Source organism: Poecilia reticulata, chromosome 6 (assembly GCF_904066995.2).
Source record: "Poecilia reticulata chromosome 6, P_reticulata-male-v2, whole genome shotgun sequence".
NCBI lineage: Eukaryota > Metazoa > Chordata > Actinopteri > Cyprinodontiformes > Poeciliidae > Poecilia > Poecilia reticulata.
The window spans coordinates 22602821-22614968 of record NC_088835.1 but is presented as its reverse complement, the minus strand read 5'-3'; the positions used below and the strand labels follow the sequence as shown (position 1 = coordinate 22614968).

Genomic DNA, 12148 nt, shown 5'->3' with positions numbered 1-12148 from the left:
AGAACGAGCCAGAACAAACAAACATTACTGACCTGCACTTCAACTTTGGCCAAAGACTGACCACCTTTTAAAGCAAAATCTGACAGAGAGGTTACTGTCAACTTAGAGCTTCGCCTTTCAAATTCCCTTATCACATGTGGTGTGCGTATGTGTGCTTGCCCCTCAGAGGACTGCAGACTTCTCGTTTGTCAAAAGTGATGATGGTGAGATTGTTACAGAGGACGGACGCAGCCGCTGCCCATTCAACCCAGAGTACAAATCCACTGCCATCATGGCTGGTAGGTTTATACAAATTGAAGAAGAGCACACACTGGTTGTGTTATATACACTGCTCAAAAAAAACAACGGGGACCCTCGTCGGGTCAATCAGTGTTGCTTCCTAAGTGGACAGTTTGATTTCACAGAAGTTTGATTTACTTGGAGTTATATTGTGTTGTTTAAGTGTTCCCTTTATTTTTTTTGAGCAGTGTATATATATATATATATATATATATATATATATATAGCCTCCAAATGGCTGCCACTGGAAATTCAAGGATTTCTCAAATATGCATGAATTAATTAAAGCGTTGCTCCAGGTGTGTTTTTGAAGACAGAATGACACAAACATATCCTTAAAGGGATGCTAGTTTGGAAAAATGTGTTTCACAACTTAGAAATTTAGGAGTAAGGGGTTGATAACCACCAAGCTTTGTTAAAAGTTTCAAGATGCATATTCGGTGATGTCAGCGATAAAAACTGTAAGATATTCTCTGGATTTCATTACTATGTGACGCAGAAACATTTTTTTTTCTTTTGGAGAAACATTGTGATCATTCTTGTCTGCATTGCAGATGGGGAGCTGTATGCCGGCACAGTCAGTAATTTCCAAGGAAATGAACCCATAATCTACAAAAGCTTGAGCCAGGGAACTGCTCTGAAAACCGAAAACTCTCTCAACTGGCTTCAAGGTACGTTGATATAGCTGTGTAGCACTGCTTTTCATCATATCTTCCAAGTGATAACATTTCTATTGTACAATGGATAAATACTCAGCTTTAAAACAGAGTGCCGGAAATGCTGCGTGATCCGTCTACAATGGGGAACCATCTTCTGTCCCTGCTGGATGTGGATTTCACTCAGCAGTGGGGATGTATGTTACCAGATCCCAGTGTGACGGTATTGTTACTTTCCTTTCAGACCCAGCCTTTGTTGGCTCAGCTTACATACAGGAGAGCCTGCCCAAGGGCAACCTTGTGGGCGATGACGATAAGATTTACTTCTTCTTCAGTGAAGCAGGGAAGGAGTTTGATTTCTTTGACAACACTGTCGTGTCACGCATCGCTCGCGTGTGTAAGGTGAGTGATGCTACAGGGCAGATATTTCCATCTGAGAATGCTTTTATATCCTCAAGCAACATCTAGCCCTGCAGTCGCTTTAGGATTATATCGAACCCGATGGAGGCGAGGGTTTGTTTGTCTGTTTCATGTATTTGTTCTCAGTCTCCCTCCTCTAAATGTACATGTATCATCTTCGTAAAGCTGCTTTTCAGCTTAAAACATCTTGTGTGGCTTCAACTTCTACTGGGTGGTGATATAGGGAATACATGTCCCTTCCATCTGTCCGCTTTGTTTGATTCTTTTTTTTTTTTTTTTTCGAAATCTCATCTTTAAATTCCTAAGGAACAAATGTTTGTCTTCAGATCTGGATTCAATAAACAGACACAGCTGCTTCAGTTGTAGTATTTGAGTTTATCAGTTGCGGAATGTTGACCTTACAAAATATTTGTTAAAGACGGCAAGTATTTACATGCTACTGAAATACTAATATTGTCATTGCAGCTCAGACAAATGTATGGCGACCTTTCACCCAGAAATATTTCTACAAATACCATGAAAATGTTATTCACAGACTTTTTAGATTTAGATGTAACCTCTGATACTACACCCTCCTATACCTTCTTCAATGCATCAACATGACTGTCAATTAAGATGTGTCAATGTATTTTTTATATGCATTATCCATGAATTAAATGGTTAATTTGTTAAACCTTATTTGGACTATCCTTTCATTCAGTGGAATAATTATAGCATTTGAACTTGAAAAAAGAAGCAACTCCAGCCAGGAGAAAGTGAATCGTCTACATGAATGTTTATTTACAATCTTTGGTCTTCCCTAAGTTTAAAGAACATGCAAGGAAACATTATTTATCTAAAATATATTTCCTAATTGGCTGCACAGTGGCGCAGTTGGTAGAGCTGTTGCCTTGCAGCCAGAATGTTCTGGGTTTGATTCCCGGCCCCGGTTTTTCTGCATGGAGTTCGCATGTTCTCCCTGTGCATGCGTGGGTTTTCTCCGGGTACTCCGGTTTCCTCCCACAGTCCAAAAATATGACTGTCAGGTTAATTGGCCTCTCCAAATTGTCCCTACGTGTGAGTGTGTGTGTGCATGGTTGTGTGTCCTGTCTGTCTCTGTGTTACCCTGTGACAGACTGGCGACCTGTCCAGGGTGAACCCCGCCTCTCGCCCGGAACGTTAGCTGATGATAGGCACCAGCAGCCCTCCGAACACCATTAAGGGACAAGGGTGTAAAGAAAATGTATGGATGGATATTTCCTAATTGTTCACCAACATTGGCTGCATGTCTGACAAAGTCCTCATCTGACTGGCTGGGTTTCTGTTCGGAAACTGTGTGGAGAGACTCAAACACAACCGATGGAGAAGAACCAGTGGGAAACTCCGGTTGAGTCAGAGCAAGGCCTGATGAGTTTGTTAGACTAGACAGATATTTTTTTGTGGTGTATCGTTTTGATATTTGTCAGATTTTTGCTTTTCTTTAAAAGTGTTAAAAAAGGCATCTTTAAAGTTGTTTGTGTTGTTGTTTTTTTTCCCCTGTTCATATCACTGCCTAACATCCTGCAAGCCAAAGAAGCAGCAGCAGACATTGTGTTCTTTTCTCGTTCCCTCTGCCCAAACTGTTTGGCAGTGATGAAGGCCTTTGAAGGCTTTTCTTTAGAACTTTGAACAAGCAGTAAAAAAAATTATTTAAAAAAAAGCATTTAACCAACCTAGAAAACGTATTGTTAAATTCTTATTCAGCAAACTTTAACACTTTCCCCAATTGTTAAACTCTGTAGAATTTGAGTCAGAACATTTGTTTTATTTATTTTTTTAATCAGTCCTCCATCTCATGTTGTTATCATTAATAAATAAATGAATTAATAAATAAACTATTCAGATATTTGATGGACACAGAAAGATAAAAGTAATTCTTAGGAAGGATTTTTTTTTACAGATTTTAAAATAAGTCAAATTAGGAGTATTCACCTAAGTATGTTAAGATACACTGAAACATACTAAACGTCTATAAATGTTTGTATTTCTTTGGGGGATTTTACATGACTAATTCAAGCTTACAGACTGAACTGACTTTAGACAAAGTTCAACTCCTGGGCATTAATCTCTACCAGGCATCGCCCAGAAGGTTTAAACTGTCATTATTCAACTATTTACTTAAGTTTTCCAAACATTTAGTTTAAAGGCTCCATTTACCAGAATCAAGTAATCACTCACTCATGTAGTTTTCTCAGAAATTGTAAAATGAGGAACTCATCTTAAAGTTTCCTGGTACGGATTACCCATAAGGGAATTTCCACTAACTTGAACAAGAATACTTAAGTGTAGAATGTAAGCCAAAAGAAAAACAAAAGCTGGTATAATCGGCTACAAATGGTTCAAATAAAATACTAAAATCTATGCTTTGTTTCTGTTATCTCCCTAAAGCCAGTTCAAATCTCTGCAGAGGCTGCTTTCTCTGTCATTATGCATGTTCAGGTGTTTGCTGCTTTAGCTCTGCATCATCGGGGCTAACCTGTATAAACAATGTTTTGCCGGGAACAAACAAAACAAAGTGTGTTCTCATTTGCGTGATTTGCTCGGTTTCCCAGAAAGCTGCCTTTGCCGGCTGGCCTGTCCATGAGCTGCCTTTCGAACAAGGGATGCTTTTACAAGAGGATTAATGAATGGAATGCATTTGCTTCAATTATTTAGCAGTCAGTTTAAGATCACGGTAGCTTTAAATTATAAAACATGGGGATGCATGTTCCCTATTATCTGCCTGGGTTACTGCTATAACCACAGTCATTGCTTCAGTATTTGTTATGGATCATTTCATCCCCAGCAGGGCTCCAGTAGTCTCCTAGGAGGGCGCACCTAACCAAGGTTTTAGGTCATTTAGAACATTCAGGTGTTGTTGTTTTTTTTTCTGTCTTCTGATCATCATCCTTTCATCGTGTTGGATATGTGGGAGCACTCGCATTTTAGTCTTAAATTCATCAGATCAGACACCAAACTTCCACTCCTGTCTCTCAGCATGTATTTGCTAAATTAGCTCTCATGTCAACAAGATCCTGTGTCACTCATGGCACTATAAAGGATTATGCCAAGGGCAGCAAATCAGAGGGGCCTTGTCAGGGAAGAGAGGTTGTTGGGGGGCATTGTGTCTTTCTCTTTTTCACTTAGAAGCACTTGCCCTCTTCAGAGGCCCAAGTGTGTTTTATCTATGCCTGTTACGATGATGTAGTTTGTTTTCATGACCTAGAAGCGTTCTGCCTTGGGGTAAATCTCTGTGGGAGGCAAAGCTGATTGAGCCCATAAGGGGTTAATATTTTTCCTTCTTCTCTGGTTAATCAGATCCAACTTTGGACCAAACACACTCTGTCTATGCTTTCAGAAAGAAGAGGGCAAATAAAAAGAAAATGAAGGGACATGTTGACAATATTGCATGTTCCATACAGGTCTTCAGAAACTTTCATTTATGCCATTACACCCTTTAGTGACCTTGAGTCAAAAAGACTTTTAACCTCCAGCATTTGTCTTGTAGGGTGACATAGGAGGCGAGAGGGTGTTGCAGAAGAAGTGGACCACTTTCTTAAAGGCCCAGCTCCTGTGCTCGCTGCCTGATGATGGTTTTCCCTTCAACATCATCCAAGACATGTTTGTTCTCACGCCGAGTACTGGGGACTGGAAGAGCACTCTGTTTTATGGAGTCTTCACATCTCAGTGGTGAGGATACATGTTTAAGACACCATACCAACAAAATTTAGCAAAAGATATTTGCAGTATGTAAAACACATTTCAAAACAGAAACAAGACATCTAAATCTGACAGGTGTAATACGTAGGGAGTATAGTAATAGTATGAGTTCAAATTAGAGATAACACTACATGGACTCAGATTTTGATGCTGTATGAGAGAGAACTGTATGTAGTACTTCTGGGAATATTCCTGCTAGAAACCTACACTTTTTGTGGAATCTTAAGGGCAATTTATAATATTTTTAGATTTTTACGAAACTTTTTTTGTCACTAAGGTATAAAGGTGCGTCAGGAAGCTCTGCAGTCTGTTCGTTCACCATGGACCAAGTGGAAAAGGCTTTCAATGGGCGCTACCGTGAGGTCAACAGAGAGACCCAGCAGTGGTACACGTACAACCATCCTGTCCCGGAGCCTCGACCTGGAGCTGTGAGTACATATTTGCTGCCCTCTGCTGGAGAACCTGAACACATATTAGCATCAACACACAACAGAGTCATGTCAGTTGCAAGACATATGTGCTGTGGTCTGCACATGATTTATGGCCAGACTGCTCTTTGATAAAGATTCTGCCAAACCACTGTTTGTGTTTTTTGTGAAGTGTGACAAAATATGTAAATAAGATCACTTGTTTTGTTGCCTCCATAGTGTATTACAAATGCTACCAAAGGCCTGGGAATCTCTTCCTCGCTGCACATGCCAGACAAGGTTCTGAATTTTGTCAAAGACCACTTCCTGATGGACAACGTGATTCGCAGCCAACCTCTCCTGCTGAAGCGCAATGTACGCTACACACAGATTGTAGTCCATGGAGTCCAGACAGCTAAAAAGGTCTACAATGTTCTTTTCATTGGCACAGGTAAGGCACTTTACACCAATATTGAAGGCAGTGCTTTCAAGCACACCTTTTAAAGACAAAAATATGTTTTGTCTCTAATGGCATGTGTTACAATTTGAACATTTTCTTTTCAGGTTTTTCAGATTGTTTTCAGTCCATCATTTTTACTCTTTATATTAAATATGCAAAATCATCACCCCTATATTGTGGCAGTGTTTCCAATTTAGAGTACTATGACTTCAAAAGTGCTTGTTGTAAAAGAAGATGATTTTTAATTGTCTCTATGACTTGAGAAACAATGGAGAGAATGGTTGTTATTTATTTATGATTCATGCAGCGGGTCTGTTTTCTGGTTCTAAATTGTAAGATGTTCCCTGTAACATGAGTCTTGTCTCATTTTAAGCTAACCTATGTGTTTTCTAGATGATGGAAGACTCCATAAGGCCATTAACATCAAAAACAAGATGCACATTATTGAAGAGATGGTGATCTTCCGTGACTCTAAACCGGTGCACCAAATTGAGCTGGACACTGAGAAGGTAAGGAGAGCTGCTTGGAAAGAAACATGTTGAATCTATCTCTAAAGCTTTCTCATTATGCAACTTAAACAGTCTTAAAACGTTTTTCAAAAATGTCCCCAGTGGTAAAGAGCTTTAAGTAAAATTTTCTTAGTGGGATCTGCAAACAGGTTACTAGACGTGGATGTGTTACACTTCCTGAATGTCAGCATACATAAACTTCCGTTTCTAAATCAGGGTAAATGAATACTATTTAAAATGGTTAAAAAAAGAAAAAAAACTCCTACAGAATGATTACACCAGGAGTGGACATGGAAGTCAATAAAAAAACGTCACACAGACATTTGTCTAATGCCTTCCTGACTTGTCCTGTCTTCTCCAGGGTCGGCTTTATGTTTCATCTCTCTCTGAGCTTGTGGAGGTTCCACTAGCTAACTGCACTAATTATCAGAGCTGTGGGGAGTGCATCCTTTCCAGGGATCCATACTGTGTCTGGAACAAGGGGCAGTGCATAGACATCAGACGTGCTCCTGCAAGCAAGTACGAGCCGCCCTGCACAATATTCTGGCTAAAACCCAGTGTGAAACGCAAATATTAGATGATGCAAATGCAAGCCCTAATGATTTGATGCATGTGTTTCAGTGTTCAGCAGCAGGATGTAGATGAAGCAAATACATCAGTCATTTGCAGGAAGCCAAGCCCACGGGTTGCTAATCATCCTCCAACACGTAGGTGAACTGCTCCTCTAAAAGCTGTCAACTTATTGTGTCAAGTCAATTATTATTCAGATAGCACAGCTTGCTACATCTTTTTTTCTGCTTTGCCTTCACACAGGAGCATCTTCATGCCAGGCAATCATAATCCCGGCCAACACTTTCAAAGTACTGCCATGCAAGCTGCGCTCCAATTTGGCTGAGAGAAAGTGGCAATTCAGCGAAGGCACAGGTCACTTCCACTACCCCAGCCCAGAGGGGGGACTGGTGGTGGTCGCTCAGGCCGGCAGGCAGGAAACCTACGAGTGCTGGTCAGTGGAGGAAGGCTTCATGGAGCTGCTGGCAAACTACTGCGTGAGGGGCGAAGCCAGGCAGGAGAGCACCACCTTGACGGGCCGCTCCCGTGCGCCACAGCTTTCCCGAGAGGAAGTCATTTTTCTCCCAGGGGAAACCCTCTCTCCGCAGATAAACACCAAGACCTACTGGAACGAGCTGATTGTTGTCTGCGCTCTCCTGGGATTTTCCGTGGTGGTCTTCTCTCTGTTCGTGATCTACAGGAACCGTGACCACATGAAATCCATGCTGAAGGAGGGGGAGTGCCCCAATATGCAGCAGAAGAAGCCCCGAATAGTGGGCAAACCTGCTGAGAACTTACCGCTAAACGGCAGCACTGTCACAACGTCGGCGTCAGATCACAAAGGGTACCAGACCCTTAATGACAACTACCTTTGCAGCACTCCGCCTCATGAGTGCTCCTCGCCCGACAACACCAAGAGCTTCTCAGAGTCAGAAAAGAGGCCTCTGAACTTAAAAGAGAGTCATGTAGAGATTTCTCCCTCATGCCCACGGCCTCGAGTCAGACTAGGCTCTGAGATTAAAGACTCTATAGTGTGAGACTGACTGCAAAGAGCTGAAAAGAGTGCGCTTGTTGGTAAAGACTAAAATTTATAGGAGGAAGAGTACAGCACTCCGACAGTGAAACATTCATTACAGATATTTTGCACTTTGTCTACTTTTGTTCTGTCCCTGTGGTTCAATGTGCATTTCACTTTATTTTTCTCCTTCACAAGGTGCATTCGGAGCAACTTCCAGTTTGCCTTCTGATGCTCTCACACATGGCTCACGTGAATATAACAAGCACAGAGGTGGCATCAAAACCACCGGTAAGAGATTGTGTTTCAGGGCATTTCAACTTTCTCCGTCCATAAAATACACTGGTAATGCTTGGAAATGCAAAATGTTTCTCCAGGTTTATGTCACTGAGTTTGACACGGTTTCTAATGTTTTACTGTCATTCTGCCGTCTGTAGGTGTCTGTGCTTCACTGAAGCCTCACACTAGTTAGTGTGTGTTGCAAGTGAGACAATTGAAAGATATGGTTTTTCAGTTGTGGAAAATATAAAATATAAAAAGTGCATATATAATGACAAAGTGCCTTTTAAAAGTTTTCAAGTCCTTTGAATTTTTCTATATTTTGTGGTGTTACAACCACAAAATATGTATGTTATTAGGATTTTTGCTCGATACATCAATACAATGTAGTGTATCATTGTGAAGTAGATGGTTTTATTTATTTATTTTTTATTATATATTTTTTTACAAAATAACGAACGTGGTATTTCTCTATCTGGTTCATACATCCATCCACTGAGATCTTTGAGTAGAATTTTTCAAGTATTTAATCCCAATTGGATTAAGGTGTAGATTTTCACGAGGACATTATAATACATGAATAGGCTTTGATCAAAGTCATTCCTTTCTACCTCTGGGCTTATGGGTTTATGGTTCTGCTAGGATGTGATCATCAGTCCGACGTTCCACGTTTCAGGTTTTCTTTCACGATTCCTCTTTACCTCGATTCGTCTCATAAAGTCTGACCAGATTCCCTGTTCCTTTTGAAGAAAAGCATCTATGATTGTGTCATGATTCTGACACATTTATTTTTCACTGTAGCGCAGATATTTTCAAGATGATGAGTGTTACTTTTCCATCGTTCAGCTTTGGGCTGTGGTAAACTGCAAACAGAACTTATTTTAGTTTGGTTTCAACAATTACTTCCTTCTTGTTACTTTTCCATAAAGGTCGGATTTGTAGAGTGGGCAAATAAAATCTGTCCTCTTAACAGAGTCTCCTGCCGGAGTTCTGCTTTTCTGTAGCTGATCCAAAATTATCTTGAGCCTCTCATCTACTTTTTTTATTAATGATCTTCTTGCCCAGTTTCTCAGTTTGTGGACAATTATGTCTTGGTGAATTTACTGTTGTGACATACTATTTCCATTTTCAGATGACCTTTGGTCTGTAAGATATCCAAAGGTTGTGATTTTTGTTTTACAATCTTTCCTAAGCTTTTTTAGAATTTCATCCCTGACCTGTTTTCTGTGTTCCTTGGTCTTCATGATGCTGTTTGATCTCTAATGTCCCCCGAACCATTCATGAAATATGTGTTTTCACACTAAGATAAAATTACACACAGGGGCACTCAAATTACTAATCAGGTATTTCTGGAAAATAGTTGGTTGCACTCAACTTTACTTTAGGAGTATCAGATCGAAAGAGGTTTAATAGAAAAGTATATTTGAATTTGACAAAAAAATAGATAACTTTTTTTCCTTCCACTTTATGATTCAGTGGAAGGAATCATCAAGTGGTACCTTTTGTTGGTCTTTCACAGTCCAACAAAATACATTGAAGGTTATGGTTGTAATGTGACAAGATATGAAAAAGTTCAAAGATTATGAATACTTTTGCAAGGCACTTTAGAAAACATTAAAAGCATAAAAATTTCACATAATTCCCACAAACTCGACTGCTACAAGAGAAGAAGAATACGTATATACATAGATAAAGACAGATATGCTCTTAAGCATGTAAATATTCTTATGATGAATTCTGACTTTTCTAAGTTTTCTGTTTCTTCACGTGACACAGAGATAAATCTCATTCTGTTTATCATCACGGTATTAGTCACAAGATCGGCAGTCTATGCAAAGCGAATAATGTGAAGTGAGGGTGATTGACATAGGACAACCTCACCTCGAGACTGGGTAAGCGCAAGGTTTTGTTGCTGTGAATTACTTTAGAATCAGTGCCACAAAAAAAAAAAAAAAGCAAAGCTACTCTTTATACAATCTTCAAATATGCAGCATATTCTAGCCATTTGTGGAGCGCTCCAGAGCAGAAGGCAGTGAAAACCTTGACAGGCTGGCAAAACGGGACAGATTATGAGGGTCCAGGACTGTTATGTAAATCTGTGGCGGCTGATTTATTGCAGCATGATGAAACTGTATAAATATTTATCATCACGATGTGGCAAAATGTTTTGGTTGCACAGAAACATGTTTTATAACCCCTTCTTCAGCGTTTCAAATATATATCACTGTTATCACAGGAAAGTAGGGGTGAAAATAGAAATATTCTGACTTAAACGTCCCACATCTGTACAGCCTCAGCGTTAAATTGTTAGCCAATGAGTCTTAAAGATGAAAAAGTATAAAAAAAACAACAACCTCTGCCTGCTTAAATAGTTCTGAGCGACCATAAGAGCAATAAGATCCATTCCCATCCAGAGACAAATACATGAATCAGTGCACTGAGTAATCATATTTATGCAGAAATAACGAATGATAAACTACAATAACTGCTCAATTCATGGATATTTCATCCTTCATAAGTTGTGTTTTAGTTTGGCTCTGACAAAGTAAAGAGCTTAGAGCATCATAAAGAACAGGCATATTACTGTGGGATTTGCACATGATGTTAAAAAGCCTTATTATGTTGCAGGTTGTGGCTCTGAGTATAAATTTGCCTCGGCAAATGGGATTAAAATGCCTTCTGAAACAAAAATCAGGTGATGTGCCTCTTGAGACGATAAACTAACCAGGTATTAGAGCTTTAGAGTTACATGAGACACTGCAAGGTGTCAGAGAAATGGCCATATGTGGAAACAATTGAAAACGGTAAAAAGATTCGTACTATCATGTACTAGTGGCAAATTGTCTCTGTCATTGAACATAGGTCACGTTAGGTGTTTTATTAGTGTTGTTCACTGATAGGGTGGACTCAGTCTCAGCCAAGGACTGAATTTTTTTCCTAAATCACAACTACTAAAAACATCGTCAAAAAATAAAAAAATTAAAGTGTTACATTTCCTATAAAAGTGTTTGTTTGTTTTTTCCTGAGACTGCCTAGCTGCAGTCACTCATGCAGTGCAAAAGACTCATGCTTTGACTGTTAATAGCGTAAACAAATGGCAGCTTTTGGTGAAGTGACTGCCATGAACAACAATAAATGTGCTATAGTCAAATGCATTGTGGCGATATTTTACTCAAAAAGATGTGCAGGTACATTGAATACAAGCTGAAACTAATAATGCCACTGTAAAAGTATTGTCGTCTGCTCTCTCTCCTAATGAACCACTGTAGTCAGGCCTTCTATTAGATAGCACACGTTGCTCAGACTCCTGTCAACATGCATTGTACAGCCAGTAAACAGGTTTTGTAAAGTTATTTTGTAAATTCAGCTGCCAATGTACAGGTATTGTGAATTGTATTTTTGTATCACTACTGTTTTTGTTTTGTTTTGTTTTGTTTTTGTATTGTATATAAAAAGCACTTTATTTTAATTTTTCAAATAAAGATGAAAAAAGTTGTTTTGTTTTTTTTCCGTTGCTTCACAATTACTGTGAGTTATGAAAAGGCAAAATGGAGTTGTTCAAGATTTGAATCTAATTTATTCATCACGACTAACCTTGAATTTGTTTAAAGTTTCTTATTTTGGTGCACAGAGTATTAAATTAAGTGAAACCATATTTTACAATGGAAACTGGGTTTTGCAAATTGAATTTATATTTCATAAGAGTCACAATTATATAAAGGTTTATAGCCAAAAATAAAATAATTTCCACAGATTTATCATTAATAAAATACAATTATTGCGATTTAAATGCATCTTAACACATGTCCATTTGATCTTGAAGAGGAAGCTAACGTGAGCCATTCTATTAGATTTTT

General features: G+C 39.1%; 1 protein-coding gene across 4 annotated transcripts in view; it reads left to right on the top strand.

Moving 5' to 3' along the window:
* The window catches only part of sema4ba (sema domain, immunoglobulin domain (Ig), transmembrane domain (TM) and short cytoplasmic domain, (semaphorin) 4Ba), a 58151-nt gene extending 46365 nt beyond the window's left edge, over nt 1–11786 (top strand). For all 4 annotated transcript variants that reach the window (XM_008412341.3, XM_008412340.3, XM_017305508.2 and 1 more), the window contains 10 exons: nt 167–278; nt 834–950; nt 1180–1337; nt 4861–5042; nt 5350–5500; nt 5720–5930; nt 6333–6448; nt 6810–6967; nt 7070–7155; nt 7262–11786. In XM_008412341.3, the coding sequence (XP_008410563.1) occupies nt 167–278; nt 834–950; nt 1180–1337; nt 4861–5042; nt 5350–5500; nt 5720–5930; nt 6333–6448; nt 6810–6967; nt 7070–7155; nt 7262–8034 (2064 nt within the window). In that variant the 3' untranslated portion in view covers nt 8035–11786. The remainder of the gene's footprint in view (nt 1–166; nt 279–833; nt 951–1179; nt 1338–4860; nt 5043–5349; nt 5501–5719; nt 5931–6332; nt 6449–6809; nt 6968–7069; nt 7156–7261) is intronic.
* The last annotated feature ends 362 nt before the right edge of the window (nt 11787–12148 follow it).